The sequence below is a fragment of the Panthera pardus genome, unplaced genomic scaffold, assembly GCF_024362965.1.
Source record: "Panthera pardus isolate Hobbes unplaced genomic scaffold, ASM2436296v1 HiC_scaffold_2, whole genome shotgun sequence".
Classification (NCBI taxonomy): Eukaryota; Metazoa; Chordata; class Mammalia; order Carnivora; family Felidae; genus Panthera; species Panthera pardus.
In genome coordinates this window covers 114,620,891-114,638,454 of record NW_026526765.1, presented here as the reverse complement: position 1 = coordinate 114,638,454, position 17,564 = coordinate 114,620,891, and the positions used below count along the sequence as shown (strand labels likewise).

General features: G+C 42.1%; 1 protein-coding gene across 1 annotated transcript in view; it reads left to right on the top strand.

Annotated features, from left to right (window-relative positions):
- IL31RA (interleukin 31 receptor A) overlaps positions 1 to 16,733 on the top strand; it is a 60,743-nt gene extending 44,010 nt beyond the window's left edge. Inside the window, exons 9-15 of the mRNA XM_019414375.2 lie at positions 6,143 to 6,325; positions 7,135 to 7,236; positions 8,063 to 8,209; positions 10,446 to 10,586; positions 12,465 to 12,558; positions 13,698 to 13,779; positions 14,963 to 16,733. Coding sequence (XP_019269920.2) covers positions 6,143 to 6,325; positions 7,135 to 7,236; positions 8,063 to 8,209; positions 10,446 to 10,586; positions 12,465 to 12,558; positions 13,698 to 13,779; positions 14,963 to 15,412 — 1,199 coding nt within the window. The 3' untranslated portion in view covers positions 15,413 to 16,733. The remainder of the gene's footprint in view (positions 1 to 6,142; positions 6,326 to 7,134; positions 7,237 to 8,062; positions 8,210 to 10,445; positions 10,587 to 12,464; positions 12,559 to 13,697; positions 13,780 to 14,962) is intronic.
- The last annotated feature ends 831 nt before the right edge of the window (positions 16,734 to 17,564 follow it).

Below are 17,564 nucleotides of genomic sequence, written 5' to 3'. Positions count from 1 at the left end.
TTAACTGACTGAGCCATCCAGGAGCCACTCATTACACTTTTGATTAAGTAGTTTTGCTCCTAGGCAAACTCATATTTTATATTCCATTTTGGAATAAAATACCTTCTTTGATTCTTATGCAAGGAATTGCAGGCAAGGGGTTTCCTCTCCCCTACTTTATTTTTCTCTATAAATGTGTTTGTCAGTCTATAGATTTTCTCATTTATTTTGTTGCCTATCTTTCCCTCAATTGGATACAAGTTCCATGAGTGCAGAGAATTTTGTTTTTCTTTTCCTTCTTTTCCTCTTCCTCACACCGCTTCCCTCATCTGCAACAGTTAGAACAGGCATAGAGTATTTTGCATACAAAAGGTGCTCAGTAACTATTTGTTGAAACACATCATAGTCAGATAATGCACTTCTCCACTTTTCCACTTCTCTTTACTTAGACCTGGACTGGCTCCGGCATTGCACTACTGGCTCTAGAATTGTTTGCCTATATTCCTTTCTTTCTCTTCTCCTTAAACTTAACCCATTTCTTGCCTTGCTTCATGTTAGAACTCCTATATACAGTTGACCCTTGAACAACATGAGTTTGAGCTGGGTGGGTCCACTTACGTGCAAATTTTTTACAGTACACTGCTATAAATGTATTTTCCCTTATCACTCTCTAAATAACATTTTCTTTTCTCTAGCATGCTTTATTGTAAAAATACAATATGTAATACATGTAACATACAGAATATGTGTTAATCAACTATGTTATCAGTAAGGCTTCCAGTCAACAGTAAACTATTAGTAGTTAAGTTTTGAGAGAGTCAAAAGTTATACATAGATTTTCAACTTCTCAGGGGGTTGGTGCCCCTGATACCCCATGTTGTTTAAGGGTCAGTTGTGTACATGACATTTGAGCTACACTTGACATTATTTTAGTATTTAATATCATTCTCCACCATTCTTAGTTCCTGGAATCCTAGTTTCCAAGATACTATCTATCTACTACCTATCTAATACCCCTAGTGATGAGGTTTCTGACAAATGCATGTGTCATTGAATAAACATTCTTTGTTAATAGAGGCACTGCTGCATAGTAATCCCAATTTCTTGGTGTTGCCCTGGAGTGGAAGGCAGTAAAGAATAGGGGATACAAACCTAGGCTTGGGAGTCCAACAGCCCTGTAGTTATATCTTTACTTTTTCACTACAATATCTAGGCACTGCAAACCTTGGGCAAGTTATCTAAACTCTAAACCTTAGTTGCTTGTAAAATGGAGTTATTTTATTGTAACACCTATTTCATAGAGCTGTTGTGATGATGAAATGAGATTGTATATTTAAAATGCTTTGCCTAGGGGTGCCTGGGTGGCTCAGTCAGTTAAGTGTCTGACTTTGGCTCAGGTCATGATCTCACAGTTCGTGAGTTTGAGCCCCACGTTGGGCTCTGTGCTGACAGCTCAGAGCCTGGAGCCTGCTTCGGATTCTGTGTCTCCCTCTCTCTCTGCCCTTCCCCCCCCTTCACTCTGTCTATGTGTCTCTCTGTGTCTCAAAGATAAATAAACATTATACCTTCCAGTTCCATCCACGCTGCTGCAAATTCGGTCAGAGAAGGACAGATATATGTTTTCACTCATATGTGGATCTTGAGAAACTGAACAGAAGACCATGGGGGAAAGGAAGGGGAAAAAAAATAGGTACAGACAGAGAAGGGGGAAGGGAAATCACAAGACACTATTAAATACAGAGAACAAACTAAGAGTGGATGGGGGTGTGGAGAAGAGGGAAAATGGGTGATGGGCATTGAGGAGGGCACTTGTTGGGATGAGCACTGGGTGTTGTATGTAAGCCAATTTGACATTAAATTATATTCATAAAAAAGATAAATATTTAAAATAAAATAAAATGCTTTGCCTGGGGGCACCTGGGTGACTCAGTCAGTTAAGCATGCAACTCTTGGTTTTGGCTCAGGTCATGATCTCACGGTTCAAGCTGACAGTGAGGAACCTTCTTGGGATTCTCTCTCTCTATCTCTCTCTCTCTCTCTCTCTTCTCTGCCTGTCCTCTGCTCTCTCTCCCTAAAAAATAAATAAACATTTTATTTATTTTTATTTTTTAAATATTTTTTAATGTTTATTCACTTTTTGAGAGACAGAGTGTGAGCAGGGCAAGAGCAGAGAGAGAGGGAGACCCAGAACCCAAAGCAGGCTCCAGGCTCCAGGCTCCAAGCTGTCAGCACAGAGCCCGACACGACGCGGGGCTCGAACTCACGAGCCGTGAGATTGTGACCCGAGCTGAAGTCGGATGCATAACCGACTGAGCCACCCAGGCGCCCCAAAATAAACATTTTAAAATAAATAAATAAAATGCTTTATTTAATGCTAATTATTACTATTGTCATTGTTAATACAATTTCTCATTAAATTTTTATTAGACATGGATTATCAACTTCACAAATACTATGAAATATATTTTAGCTAAATTCCCATAGGGTTTGTTGTTTATTTTTCCCAATTCTGAAGGTACTTGATTTGTGTCAGAAACATTGGTGTGATCATTAGTTATAATGATCCCAGACCAGATGTAGGCAAGCTACAGCTTGTGGACCAAACTTGGCCTGGCACCTGTTTTTGTAAATAAAGTTTTATGGGAGCACAGCCACACCTATTTGTTTACATTTAGTTGTATCACCTTTTGTGAAACAGTGATAACGGGGCGCCTGGGTAGCTCAGTCGGTTAAGCGTCTGATTTCAGCTCAGGTCATGATCTCGCGGTTGGTGAGTTCAAGACCCTCATCAGGCTCTGTGCTGACAGCTCAGAGCCTGGAGCCTGTTTCGGATTCTGTGTTTCCCTCTCTCTCTGACACTCCTCCATTCATGCTCTGTCTCTATCTCAAAAATAAATAAATGTTAAAAAAAATTAAAAAAAAAAAAAGAAACAGTGATAGAGTGGAATAGTTGTGACAAAGACCATGTGTACTATAAAACCTAAAATATTTACTGTTGGGCTTCTTACAGAGAAAGTATAAAGACCCCTGTTTTAGACATATAAGAAAGTAATGCTTTACAGAATTTTATTTAATAAAATGGAGTCAAGTAGAGAATAGTTATAATTGTAATAACTATAACAATATTTAAGTATAATTATCATATACTGTTAGTATATCTTAGGCACTGTGATAAGATGACATAGGTCAGTTTAATGTTAGCCTTGAAATGACCCATGAGGTAGATGCTGTGGAATCATTTCATAGACGATGAAGCTGAGATTAGGGAGAGCTTAGGAATCTGCCCATGGTTTCTCAGGTGGAATTCAAACACAGGTCTCCACGATCCAAATTTATATAATAGGCTTTATTCAGAACCTTGGATTTGATGCTGTTTGACACTGAACTGGTTATTTACCTCTGTGGGACTCCATTTTACCATGTTTAAAATAAGGGTTTGGAATAGATACACCTTCAGGTTCCATCTGGTCTGATCATCCTCTGGGTTTTAAAAGACCTTAGCCAGCAGGTGACTCTGGAGTGATCTGAGGCAGGGCCCAGAAGAGCACAGCCATTTTGTGGTGGGGAGTCAGAAGGAGGTTGAACTCTTGGGGAAGAGCTGAGGATAGGCTAGGACAGCTGGCGAAGGTGAGGCACCATAGCACCTGAGGACTATATGTGATGGCCCACAGTGACTGCTTTCATGCAAACGACAAGAACTTAAAGGTATTAGTGGTCAAAGCCCCTTCCCCCTCTCCCCAGAAGAATATGGATTTTCTCCTGCTCCTGGGGGTATGGTGTATTTGGAGAAAGTGCTCAAAAGTTCTTGGTGAATAATGGAAAGATTCAGCAATTAGTATACATACAGCAGAGTGATGATTAGGAAACTTCTCTTTCAGCACCCTTTGACACTACCCAGGCCCTTTGAAGGTTGACTTATGGCTTAATTGAACCTTTTCCACACTCTTGTGGCCCAGAGCCTGGGCTGTTTTCTTCTTCCCTGCAGCATATTTGGCTCTTTCGACCTGACTCCTGTTCCTCTGATAGCCAGTGTTGGTAAAGAAAGGTGTGGGCTTAGGAATCAACACTCACTCCTGTCTTCAGGTTAAGATTTGTGTGCAAGTAATAACTGAGAAACTGCCTCCAGGGAGACCAGAAAAGGCAGTGAAGGAAGCAACGTCAGGGAAGGGAAGGCCAGGCCAAAGGTGCAGTGTGTTCTTCCCAGGGCTGCTATAGAAATGTACCAGACTGAGTGGCTTCAAACAACAGAAATTTATTATCCCATTGTTCTGGGGGCTAGAAATCTGAAGCCAAGGTGTTGATGGGGCTATGCTTTTTCAGAACCATCTAGGGGAGTTCCTTCCTTCCTTCTTCCTCTTTTGGTAAGCTCTAGGCATTCCTTGGCTTGTGACAGCATAACTTCACTCTCTGCCTGGTCTCCACAGGGCCAGCTTCCTCTGTCTCTTTGTCTGTGTGTCCAAATTCCACTTTTCTTATGAGGACACCAGTCATACTGGGTTAAGGACCTACCATCTTAACTATTAACATCTGCAACAACCTGATTTCTTGATAAGGTTGCCTTCTGCGGTACTTGCATTCTGCGGTTGCATTCTGAGGATATCTTTTTGGGGGGACACAGTTCAAGCCATAACAGGTAAAATCTGTAATAAACATCCTGGGGAAGGCGGTTCCAGCATGACCTTGCAAGGGGACTCTGGAGTATGAGTTATATTACAAAGTTCTTCCAACCAAGAAAAATACACAAAAACAGTAAGAAGGAATTGAGAAGATCAGAGAGCATGAACATTATCTGCTACAAGAGGCTGGGGAGGGTTCCAGATGCTCTAGGAATGCCTTTTGGCCTGACTTCGATGGTAATTGAGGATGCGTACAGGCTATGAGCAGGGGTGAGGGGGTAGGAGGTGGGAGTGACAGGAGCTCTAGGGGTTATGAGGGCTTAATGCTCAGGCCCCTGTCCTCACTCCAGCTTCACATTTTCTTCATGCCTCATCTGCCCTTCCTGACCCTTTCAGGGTGACAAATTACCTGGCCTTGCTTATGGGACTAGCAGCTGGAGTGTCTCATAAAGGCCCAGTTTGGGAAAAGGATTCATGAACTTTGGCCTTCAAGAACAGAGGTTCCTAAATATGAACACAGCCTCATGGGGCTTGTTGCCTAGAAATAGCAGGATTCAATACCCCAGATTCCACATCAAATTCCTACATTTGGCCTTGGCTTCTAGCTTCAGAAGGCTCTTTTATTTATTTATTTTTTTGAGGGACACTGCCTCCTTTTCTGCCTTTATCCAAGATTGTCTTTGGTGTTCATTTAAGCATATTTTCTGTTCCAGTTTTGAAGCTTCAGGTGTGTTGTGGGTGATAAGAAGTGGAGGAGAGGGGAGAGCCACATCCTATGATCTTCTGAGCCCCACCCCTTCTCTGCCATACTGTACCTCTAGTAGTTCTCCTCTCTTTGCTTATTTAGAAAATTTTCAATAAGATAGCCCTCTGATTCTAATGAAATCCTAGCTATTGTACTTGAAGTCACATGTTCAACTTTTCTATTAAAGGAATCCTTGTTGCCCTTATCCAGACATGAGTTTTTTGTTGGGCTTGCAGAAAATGTTGTCATTGGCATATCGGTCCATACCTAGGTGCTTTGAATGAGTGTGTCTGCATCTTTCTGGTACAGATACAATTCTTACTGCCCTATGGAGAGGAATCCATAGGCAGGTTGTGTGGGGCTAGCCTAGACAGATGAAATTTGAAGCCACCTCCCTGGTATGATATTAGGGTCCCCATCTCCCAGCCATAGAATTCCTGGTGCCTGAAATTCTGTCTTTAGAGATTCATTCTTTGTCTCAGGCTTGCTTTCCTTTTATTTGCAGAGGCACCTGTGGAAGGTGAGTCTTTTGAGTCAGCAACTCTCTAGTGAGATCCTTTCTTGGAAACAGGTAAATTTTGTCAGAGATAAGGAAAAATTAAGAAGGTACTTACATCAAAGTTGGGGTTAAAGAAAAGAGATACAATAAAAAGGGTGGAAACAGCACCATTAAGGGAGGCTGCAGTGGAGATCCTGAACTTTGATCTTCTTTACAATTTGGGCAGTGAATGCATGCCAGTGTGGTTGGTGCATTTGGAGAATGAGTTGGGTAGCTTTCTTTCTTCTTTTTCTCCTCTCTTAGCATTTCAGTGCATTGAGGCCATGCAGGCCTGCCTCACTCAGGACCAGCTGGTGGTGGAGTGGCGAAGCTCTGCTCCAGCGGTAGACACATGGATGGTTGAGTGGTTTCCAGATTTGGACTCAGAGCCCTCCACTTTTTCCTGGGAATCTGTGTCTCAGGCTACAAACTGGACAATTAAGCAAGGTAGCAATTATGAACCGTATAAGTTCCCTTTTTGTGGGATTCAGTTTCATTTCCATCAGTTTTAAAATATTTAACTTTGACGTCAAAGCTGTAGGTGTGGTTAATAGCATTTGACAAAGCTAGTGCAAGCTTAGTGAAGTGACATTCTTGCCATTTCCCAGTGAGGCTGTGTTGGGAAGTCATGGGTATCACACCAGGTATCTGGCCTGTTTCCAGGTGGAAAACACCATGTTAACACCACCATCAGAGAGCCCTTCCTGATGTCTTGATCATGGGGATAACATTAGAGTTTATATCCCATCCCAACAAACACTGATCACAGATAAGTGAGGCTTTACCCTCCTAATCCTGTCAGTCCAGCCATTTATTAATACTTAATAGCACTCATATAAGGATTTATACTCATGCAGGGATGCAGGAAGACAGAGGAGCTAGAATTCATGGTATCTGAGTTCACCAGGTGATGTGCTGTTAACAGAAGGATTCAGTTTTTTTCTGCATTGCTACCAAATCAGGTATCAAAATCCATGATGGAGGAGGGACGGATTTCTTTTCCCTTCCTGGATGTCTCTGTCATTTTATCACACTGGTGCAGACTTGGTTCTTAGAATTAATTTTAAAAGTTCTATTTTAGAACTAGCATAGACATTAGAGACCATCCAACCTAACCTCCTTATTTTCCAGATGTGGAAACTGTAGAGAAATAGAGCATCTTTAGTAAGTTGTAGTGGTAAGTTGGTTTAGTGGTTCTTCTCCTTTGCCATGCCCTGAAGTAAGTCTTGTTTTCCGTCTCTCTTTCTTATTTACAGATGAATTAAAACCTTTCTGGTGCTATAACATCTCTGTGTATCCAGTGTTGCAAGATCGAGTGGGCAAGCCATTTTCCATCCAGGCTTATGTCAGAGAAGGCAGTATGTATGAAAAGGCCCTGTGGGGCAAGGAAACACTGAGTGGGGGGGTGCTATCCAACATCCAGACAAGGCTGTGGATGTCTGTAGCTCATTCACAGTTGCCTTAGTGTTTAGCTGTGCTGCACCTTCTTTCAGCTTCTGGTAAGCTATATATGCTTGACACAATGTGGTCAAGTTGTAGATCCACTGAATTTCAAAGCTGGACTAGAAGTTAGAGATCATCAAGTCCAGGCCCCTCATTTAATAAATGGAAAATCAAGGCCCAGAGAGTTGAAATAGTTTGTGCAAATTCACAAAGAAACTTTGTGCAAATAGCCCTGTAGGCAGAATAACATTTAGCTAAGACCGGGTTAGGGACTTTGCAGAGTTAATCATAAGTTGGAGATGCTAAAAAATTACTTTTAATTGTGTAATTGTAATCAAGGTTTTACTGGTGAACTTCTCAGACTTTATCTTTTGAAAGTTAACCTCCTCCATGTTAGAAAACACATCCTGTCACTCAGAGGTAGCCCATGGGGGCATATCCTTTACCTATATTTGATGATAGCTATTACAGATATGAGTAGAAACTGAATGCAAAATGAGAGTGAGAGCCATAAGAAAGTACTTTTTTTTGCAGGCCTCTGACCCTGCTTTTCTTCTGTTCGAGATGGATAATTCCAGAAAACAGTGTTCCCAAACAAGATGATTCATCATTTACCTACTTTGCTCCTACCTCCCACCTCCAGCACTGATTTCGCTTTCAGTACTAGCCAGAGCCTTTGTGGGGAAAGGATCTACTCCACTGTGATTCAGTGTTCATTGTTTTTTTCCCTGTCCTGTAAAGTTCCATCAGCAGGTCCTGTGACCCAGGCGGACAACATTGGTGTGAAGACAGTCACAATCACATGGAAAGAGATTCCCAAGAGTCAAAGAAATGGTTTCATCACCAACTACACCATATTTTACCAAGCTGAAGATGGAAAAGAATTCTGTAAGTGTGCTTATAGCCAAGTTGGAAACTCCCTAAAACCCAAACATGCTATGGATAGACCTGCCTTAGGGTTGGTGCCCTATAATCTTGCATGAGTCACTTAGCTTCTTTGAGAATCTCTGATAATGAGGCCAAGAGTACCTATCTCTTGAGTTTTTTGGAGTCAAATGAGAGTGAAGTGACAGTTTTGTAGGAACCACAGGAGTTGATATAATATGTCCTCGTTAGGCTGTGAACAAGTGGGCCTCCTGGGAGCTTCACCATCATTAGTCTGGAATGGACTTGTGTGCTTGGATTAAAGAGTAGAGTAGTGACACTTAGCTCGGTGCAGGACCCTTTATCCTGACTCCTACTGCCCACTGCCAAGTCATACTTTTTTCCTTGAATCCAGGCTATCTCCTGATATCCTAGGGATGGGCATGGATTCCTAAATTTAGGCAAATTTTTTTATTATGGCAAAATACATATAACATAAAACTCACCACTTAAAACATTTGAAAATGCACAGTTTAGTGGCATTGAGTTTGCTGATAATGATGTGTGACCATCATTTCTACCTGTTTCCATGCCAAAAAGAAACCTGGTAGCCATTAATCAGTGTCTTGGCATTGTCTTCTTTCCACAGTCTCTGGAAACCACAAAATTGTTTTCTGTCTTTTTGATTTACCTATTCTGGCTATTTCATACAAATGGGATCATAGACTATGAGGCTTCTTTTACCTGGCTTCTTTTACTTAGCATATTGTTTTCAAAGTTTATCCATCCTGTAGCTTGTATTAGTATCTCATTCCTTTTTATAGCTAAAGAATATTCTATTATGTGGATATCCCACATTTTATTTATCCATTCATTAGTTGATGGACATTTGGGTTGTTTCCACCTTTTGGCCACTGTAATTAATGCTACTATGAATATCTGTGTGAAAATACCTGTTTGAGTTCTCTGCTTTTAATTCTTTGGGGCATATACCTAGGAGTGGAATTTCTGGGTCATATGGTAATTTGGGCTTAACATTTTGAGAAACCACTGAACTGTTTTCCATAGAGGCTGCCCCATTTTATGTGCCCACCAGCAAAGTCTGATAATTCCAATTTTTCCACATTCTTACCAACACTTATTTTATGTTTAAAAAGATTATTATGGCTATCCTTGAGGGCATGAAATGGTTTCTCAGTGTGATTTTGATTTGCATTTCCCTAATACCTAATGATGCTGAGCATCTTTGCATGTGCTAATTGGTCATTTAAGGATCTTCTTTGAGAAAGTCTTTTCAATTTTTTTTTACCATTTTTATTATTTATTTATTTATTTATTTTTTAACCTTTATTTATTTTTGAGACAGGGAGAGACAAAGCATGAACAGGGGAGGGTCAGAGAGAGGGAGACACAGAATCTGAAACAGGCTTCAGGCTCTGAGCTGTCAGCACAGAGCCCGACGTGAGGCTCAAACCCACAGACCGCGAGATCACGACCTGAGCTGAAGTCGGACACTTAACCGACTGAGCCACCCAGGCGCCCCAGACCATTATAAAAATTTTTTTTTAATGTTTATTTATTTTTAAGACAGAGAGAGACAGAGCATGAGCGGGGGAGGGTCAGAGAGAGGGAGACACAGAATCCGAAACAGGCTCCAGGCTGTCAGCACAGAGCCCGACGCGGGGCTCGAACTCACGGACCGCGAGATCGTGACCTGAGCCGAAGTCGGACGCTTAGCCGACTGAGCCACCCAGGCACCCCCCAGACCATTTTTAAATTGGGTTATTTGCCTTTCAGTTGTTGAGTCCTAAGAGTTTTTAAATATATATTCTCAATAGAAGTTCCTTATAAAATCTGTGATTTGCATATATTCCCATTCTGTGGGTTGTCTTTTCACTCTCTTGATAATGTCTTTTGATGCACAAAAGCTTTTATTTTGGTGAAGTCCAGAGTAATCTATTTTCTTTTGTTGTTTATGTGTTTGGTATCATACCTAAGAAAACAAGGGCAAATTCAAGGCCACCATTTACCCTGTGTTTGTCTTCTAAGAGTTTTATAATATTAGCTCTTATGTTTAGGTCCTTGATCTATCTTTATAGGCTAATTTTAAGCACAACATGGATAGAGGGATTGGGGTATGAGATGGGCTGGCTTAGAGGTACAGGTTCCAGTGCTCTTATTTCACTCCTTGGCCTTGGATCTGGCATTTTTTTTTACTTGGCCTTGGCTCTGGCATTTGACTTCCATCTTTTTCCTTTAGCCAAGACAGTTAACTCCAACATCCTGCAGTACGATCTGGAGTCCCTAACACGAAAGACCTCTTATAGTCTTCAAGTCATGGCCAGCACCAGTGCTGGGGGGATCAACGGCACCACGATAAATTTCAAGACATTGTCAATTAGTGAGTATTTCCTTCAAGCCTTGGATAAGTCCTCTTGGCATTTCTCTTAGGCCAGTTAGTGATGATGTTTTCCAAAGGCAGGCGGAAGCCAAATGAAAGGGTGGTACATAGAAGAACCATCTACCCTGTGGCTCACTGGCCTTCCTGGAAGGTGTATGTATGAGGAGAGAATAGGGAGAGCAGGCACATTGAGAGCTGAATTGAAAAAGAGTGGTCATTTTGCTCCTTCCTAATGGATAGCCCCCTATTATCTTGAGGTGAAGAGATCAAGTTAATGCCAACTTTACTCTCAGTCCAAACAAGCTCCTGCTTCAAGGCTGTCCCCAAGTTCATAGTTACCAGTTTCTCTGTGTCACAGGTTACTGCACAATGGGGACTTAGAGGGAAAACCTTGGTTGAACAAGCACCACTGGCCCACAGGAAGTAACTTAACCTCTATCCTTTGTGAAGATTTTTGAGTAAAAACATACATGACATGTTCTGCTTATTAGTTTTTAGATTAGAAAAATAGCAAGAAAAATGTAATAAATAAAATATAAAATGCTGTATAGTGTTGTATGATGGTTATGGGAAATATTCAAGAGGAAAAGAAGATGAAATGAGAAGAGAGATCAAGAAGAAAGAAGGGGAATGGGCGAAACAGAAATATGTTAATTTTCTCAAGTCTTTGAGGGAAAGAGATTTGATTTGATATATTCGAATTGTTTTAAGAATTATTTACATTAAAAGTGAAAGGACATTGCCAATTTTTACAGTAAAAGTGAAAAATAGTCTGGTTTAAGTACTCTTGAAAACCTCTTGCTCATTACGTTGTTAAAAGAATAAAAATATATTTATGCCTCTGGAAAATACGAATATGGGATTGTGTTTTTTACACAACACGTTCTATTTTTATGGACTAACACTGCCTTTTTGGAGGTTTTTGATATTGTTCTTTAGCGTCTTTTAAAAATCCTGTTTTATTTTCACAACACTGGGCACAAATTGCTTTATCTGCTAGAATTTTCTCCATGGGTCAAATTTAAGGCAAGAGCCTGCCTTGGAGCGTCGATGTTTCTTACACTTGTCTACACATTACAAATCTCCTTCCTTCTGTCTCTGTTCCTCTACAGTCTACTCTCCACACACCAGCCAGAGTTTAAAACCCTAGACTCCTGCTTGAAACCCACCAGTGGCTTCTGTTGTATTTTAAGTAAAATTCAAACTCCTACCCATAGCTTTCAGGATCCTTCACAATCTGTTGTTTACTGACCTCATCTCCTACAACTTTCTGCTTCTGTCTGTGTTAACTTCTTTCTGCTTTGCGGCTTTTGCATCTACTGTTCCTTTTGCCAGAAATGCTTTTTCCATATTGTTGCATGGCCACTTTCTTCTCATTATTAATATTAGCTCAAATTTCACCTCTCAGAGAAGTCTTCCTTTGCCACCCTATGTAAAGTTACTAACTTTTCTTCAACCTTACCTTGGATACAGTCTAATATCCTATTATATCTGAAATAATCTTTTTTTATTGTCTGAATCCTCCTACCAGAATGTAGGCTCCATGAGAGTAGATATCTTGTATTTCTTGCTTATTGCTATTTATTTTATTACCCAGAACAGTGTTTGGCAAATGGTAAGTGCTCATAAATATGTACTGAATTAAAAAGGTTGGAGACTGAACCTTGTGAACATAATATCTGTCACTATTATTCAGGCAGAAGAGAACTGGATGAGGAGCCATAAATACCAGGGTTATTTTTAATGAACAAATTCAATTGAATTGAAAGAAAACTCATAAGTAATGTGTTGCTTAAGCTACTAGAATAAAAAGTTAATCTTTGGTATTTGTTAAGAAAGTGAGGACTTTAACTGACATTTGTTCTCCTATTCCCAAAGGTATCCTTGAGATTTTCCTTATAACTTCTCTGGTTGGAGGTGGCCTTCTTATTCTCATCATCTTGTCAGTGGCATATGGTCTCAAAAAGCCCAAGTGAGTTTATAGGCGACAGCATGGGCGTTATAGGCAACAGAAAGGGGTGGAAGACATCATGGGTGGAAGAGGGTTCTCTGTCATTAAGGGGGTGTTGTTTCATTTATTAATTTGGCATATATTTATGGAGTTTATTATATGTTACACCCTATAGCTCATCAGAATTCTGACCAAACAAGAGGACTCTCACCCCCACAGCCCCGTACATCAGGCTTAGGCCAAGGGATTGCCAGCTGCCCCACAGGCTTTATCTTCTGTATTTGGCATCTGAGACTAAAATTAGGGAGAAGGTCCTTTCTCTCAGCATTTGGCAGCAGCAAGAGGGCTGAAGGACACTAGCTTCTCTCCCAGGCAGACCAGGGAGCATACCCATAGAATTAGATTACTAGCCAGTAGTGTGCCCAGCACAGACTTGTTCCTTGCTCTTGGTGCAGTGTTGGAGGGCTGGCTACAGGGGCATTTGTCCTGCCTGTCCTGGCCACTATGGGAAAGGAAACTCATCCTCAAGGTCATAGGCTTTCTCTCCACAGACAGCCTCATACTGTCATGCTGGTCAAGAGCTCCCTCCCTCATAGACCTCTCTCTCCAGAATTGTGCAATTTGGGGCCTTCTCTGCCAAGCAGCTATGCTTAGTTATGGTTAAGTGAATGTCAACCTCATTTTCCAACCATAGGTAGAAACCAGGTCAGCAGCCAAATTCTTGTACGTGTTGCATGTGTAACAAGCTCCCAGGTAATGCTGCTGCTGCTGCTGCTGCTGCTGCTGGATGGTACCCCACTTTGAGAATCACTGCACTAAAGTATGGGTATCTTATAAGGCTTTGAGTGTTACCTTTCCTGGAGAATATATCTCAAAGACATGGTTCTGTGATGGTGTGATTTTCAGCATCAAGACCCGGGGTGGAGATGAGGGGGAGGGGAGGGTAAGAAAGGTGTTTTTCCATCACATCCCATTGATGACTTGAAGTTTCACTCCCCAGGTTACTTTGTTTCCCAGTTTCTGTCAGGAGGTCAGAAGCTTGACCTTATTTATTAGGGAGCCACACAACTCCCTATAGCAAAGCTCCATCCTTTTGGCATAGCCATGCAGTGTGAGTAATATACTTCTTTAACTCACTTCCTGTTTTAAAATATTATTAGCAGATTGAAGCACCTCTGTTGGCCCGATGTCCCCAACCCTGCTGAAAGCAGCATAGCCACATGGCGTGGAGATGATTTCAAGGTAAACAGTCCTGTCTTTGTTAAGGAATCATTGAGGAGGCTGGTTGTAAAAGACAACGAAGAGTGATGGAGGTTAGGAGTCCTGGGCTGAGATTATACAGGGTTTACATGAACTATGAGATCATGACCTGAGCTGAGGTGGGATACTTAAGTGACTGAGCCACCCAGGTGCCCCAAATTTCATAAGTTTTTAAATCAAAAACTCTTTTGAAAGTTTTAAGGTATAATTTCTTAGTTAAGTAAAAACAAGCCCTGTCAAATATCACCTTTAAATTTGTATTAAAGACTGTTTCTAGTATTGCTTGATGCTGGAATTTTTAGTATTAGCATTTGTTTCAACTCAGAAATCTTTTTTAAACATGGACATTTTTATTTACTTATTTAAATTTTTGTTATTTGTGTTATTTCTGTTCTCTCCTGTATCAGCTGTGTATTACCTTATTTGCTACTTATTAAAAGTTATGAAGAGAGTAAACAGATTTATAGGCAGTATTGTCAGATGTCTAAAGTGTTCATTTATTTAAAAAAGTTATTTATTTTGAGAGAGAGAGATAGAGGAAGGGGCAGAGGGAGGGAGAGGAGGAATCCCAAGCAGGCTCCAGTAAGGGGCTCGATCCCACAATGCAGGGATCATTGCCTGAGTTGAGATCAAGAGTTGGACGCTTAACCAACTAAGCCATCTGGGTGCCTCGAAAATGCTTTTTGAGTAACATAGGGCTGGCCTCCATGGCAGGCATATATTACTCACTGAATGCCAGGCATTGAGCTAGACTCTTTGTATACAAAGATGTTAAAGACACTGCCTCTGCCTAGGAGGCCACCTTTGATTTTTCTGATGATGTTGGGCAAATCATTTGTCTTCATGATTGTAGTTTTTGCATCTGTAAGAGTTCTAATTTTGGTTCCCATCTGAACTGTAGTTTTGTGAACTTAAGATTGTGTGGCAAATAGTCTCGAGCTCTCTATAAGAAAAAAATGGAATACCTTGTGCCATTCTCAGGAAATGGGCCAGTGTTGCCATGCTCTTATGGAAGGGCATATGGAGGTGATTGGCCATCACTTCTGGTCTCTGGAAGGAATGTGGGGGGCTGGTCAAGAGGTGAGACATTGGTTGTCCCAAGCCTATTGACTACCTCATGTGTAGCTCCAAAATGATCATTGGGGTATCCTTTTCTCTTTTTCAGGATAAGATAAATTTGAAGGAATCTGATGACCCTGTGAATATGGAAGAAGACAGAGTTCTAAAACCATATTCTTTCCCCAGAGACCTTATTGACAAGTTGGTGGTGAACTTTGAGAATTTTCTGGAAGATGTTTCCACAGAGGAACTTGGAAAGGGTCAGGAAAACATTTTGAGAGAGGAAAAAAATGAATATGTGACTTCTCCATATCGGCCTTACTGTCCTCTCATTTCAACTGAGATTCCACAGAGAAAATCCCAACAACTGTGTTCTAGAATACCAGAGGGGATCTGCTTAGAAACCACAGAGCAGCTTCTTTCTTCTGTTCCGAATTTAGGGCCAGACCGTATCTGTGAAGAAGGAGAACCTAATCCATACTTGAAAAATTCAGTGACAACCAGAGAATTTCTCACGTCTGAAAAACTTCCAGAGCAAACCAAAAAGGAAGTCTAATTGTTACTGTGACTTGAATCTCTCTGGGTCGTAGTGTGGGTAACTCTTATAGATAGAATGTATTAGGCTTAGCCAGAAGAGCTTCCTTGGCTGTCTCCCCATCCTTGCTTTGTGTTAGAGAAATTGTCACACATCCCTGAGTGGCTTGTTGAACTTGGTTGGCACAGATGTGTAACTTGCCTGAGAAGAAGGGATAGTGGTATGTCTGAGCATTTTGCAGAGGAAAAGTGTTTATTTTCTTTTGTTCAGGTAACAAGCTCTCACTGAGGTCTCTGACATGATGATTTTAAGGGACAATGGAACCCCTAAGGTGGATATATCTTGCCTTCCCTAGGAATTAGGTCATTGCCACAACGTTTGCTTGAGCTGCTCCTCAGAGATCCAGCAGACTTTCCCCATTGCCAGAGGACAGTGGTCTGGTAGGAGGTGGGAATCTCTCCCTTTACCTTGATTTCCTTTGGGTTCTGGGTTCTACCTCCAAGGAAGCCCTGAGATCTCACTTTTGAGATTTTGTTTCTCCCTCAATATAGGGGCAGGGGAGGTGGAGTGGCCTTCCTGATGGTGTGCTCCTCATTAACCTCATAAAATCTCAAGTGTCTGCAGCAACACCTCCACCCAGGACTCTTGCCCCTACTTCACAGCACATTGGCCTCTAGTAAATCGATCTCAGCAGGGCACTAGGGAGTGGACTCCAGGCTGGGCCAGCAGGTCTGCCCCAATCTTCAGGTCATTGCCCAGCTCTGAAAAGCTCCCAGAGGCCTTTGCTGGCCCTTTATCTTGCACTCAAACCTGGGAGTAGAAAGGCACCAAATACTGCACTGCTTTTGTACAGGATCTCTGGCCCCTCATGCTAGCTCACAGCCTAGAAATGCTTACAAAGCTTCCTTCAAAGGCCTCTTTCCTGAAGGACCTGAGCAGGGTGTGGAAACATGCTACTGTAACTTTGCTGCCCAGACCCAGGACTCCTCTTCCTTCACCTTGGCCATGCACAGAGCTTATGACACGTCAGGGGAGCCTTTAGCCCAAATGCTAATGGCAGGATTCAGTTGCTGAGAATTGGGGACTGATGGCTGGCCCTGGGCTGGCACCTTAACTGCAGTGATGGCAGATGATTTCCTAATATGTGGCTTTGACTCATCTGGCTATTAGGGGAGGTCTCTGAGAACCTGGTGAGATCTGGGAAGGCCAGGCAATGAGTGAGCAGCCAAGGTGCCTTGAACGTAGCATTTGCCAGCCAGAAAGGCTGGTGTCCGTTTTTATAGGAGAATTTGAGAAGTCAGTACTTGAGTAGCAGGCATGAACTTCACAAGCCAACAATTCAGATGTGCAAAAATATCACTTTACTTTCCTATAACTAAACTTAATTTCTGATACAAGCCTATGACATTTTAAGCCCAATTTGGTGATTTGTGAGTGGCTTTGGGTTTATAGCTCAGTCACAGTCAGGATTTTGACTGGCCTTCCCTCCCTTCCCCACCACCCCCATCCAGTCTGGGACTGATTCTGAATGCCACAGGATATTCAGTGGAGCAGCAGGTTCTGTCTCCCATTTGGTGTCTGCCTAATGCTGGTCCAGGGATGTGCCTATGACCCCACCTGTTGGGTCATCTACCACTTTTCTCGGCCAATTGCTGTGTCCTTACCTTGGGCAAAAGCAGGTGGTGCAGCTCTTCTGGAACTTTCTCCTCATGAAATTTCCAGTGTTTGCAGCACCTTTACACCCCCCCCCCCCCCAAATTCTTCACGCCTCGTGTACAGAATAGTGTCTGCTGACAAGGCGAGGAATGCAGGAGGTCTGGGGCAACAGGCTGGGGAATCTGCACCTTTGTACTGGGAGTAGATAGGGACCAAATGCAAGGGATACACTGGATCCATCTGTAGTAGTCTCTCTCTGCCCTATCTCCCCCACCCCATCTCGTTGTGACTCAGGCATTTCTATGAGCCCCTTGTCCCCCAGGGTTCCAGATGGGGTCCTTTCTACCTGTTTCTTTGCATTTGTGAACCTTAGGGACATGCTAGCCTCATACCCCACAACTGTTCTCTTTTCTGTGGCCATCTGCCCACCTCCCACTGAGGGATCTTCCCAAATTCTGTATGAGGGGAAGGGGGAAGGGAATGAGTCCCCTGCCTCCTGCCCCCATCTTGTTTGTTT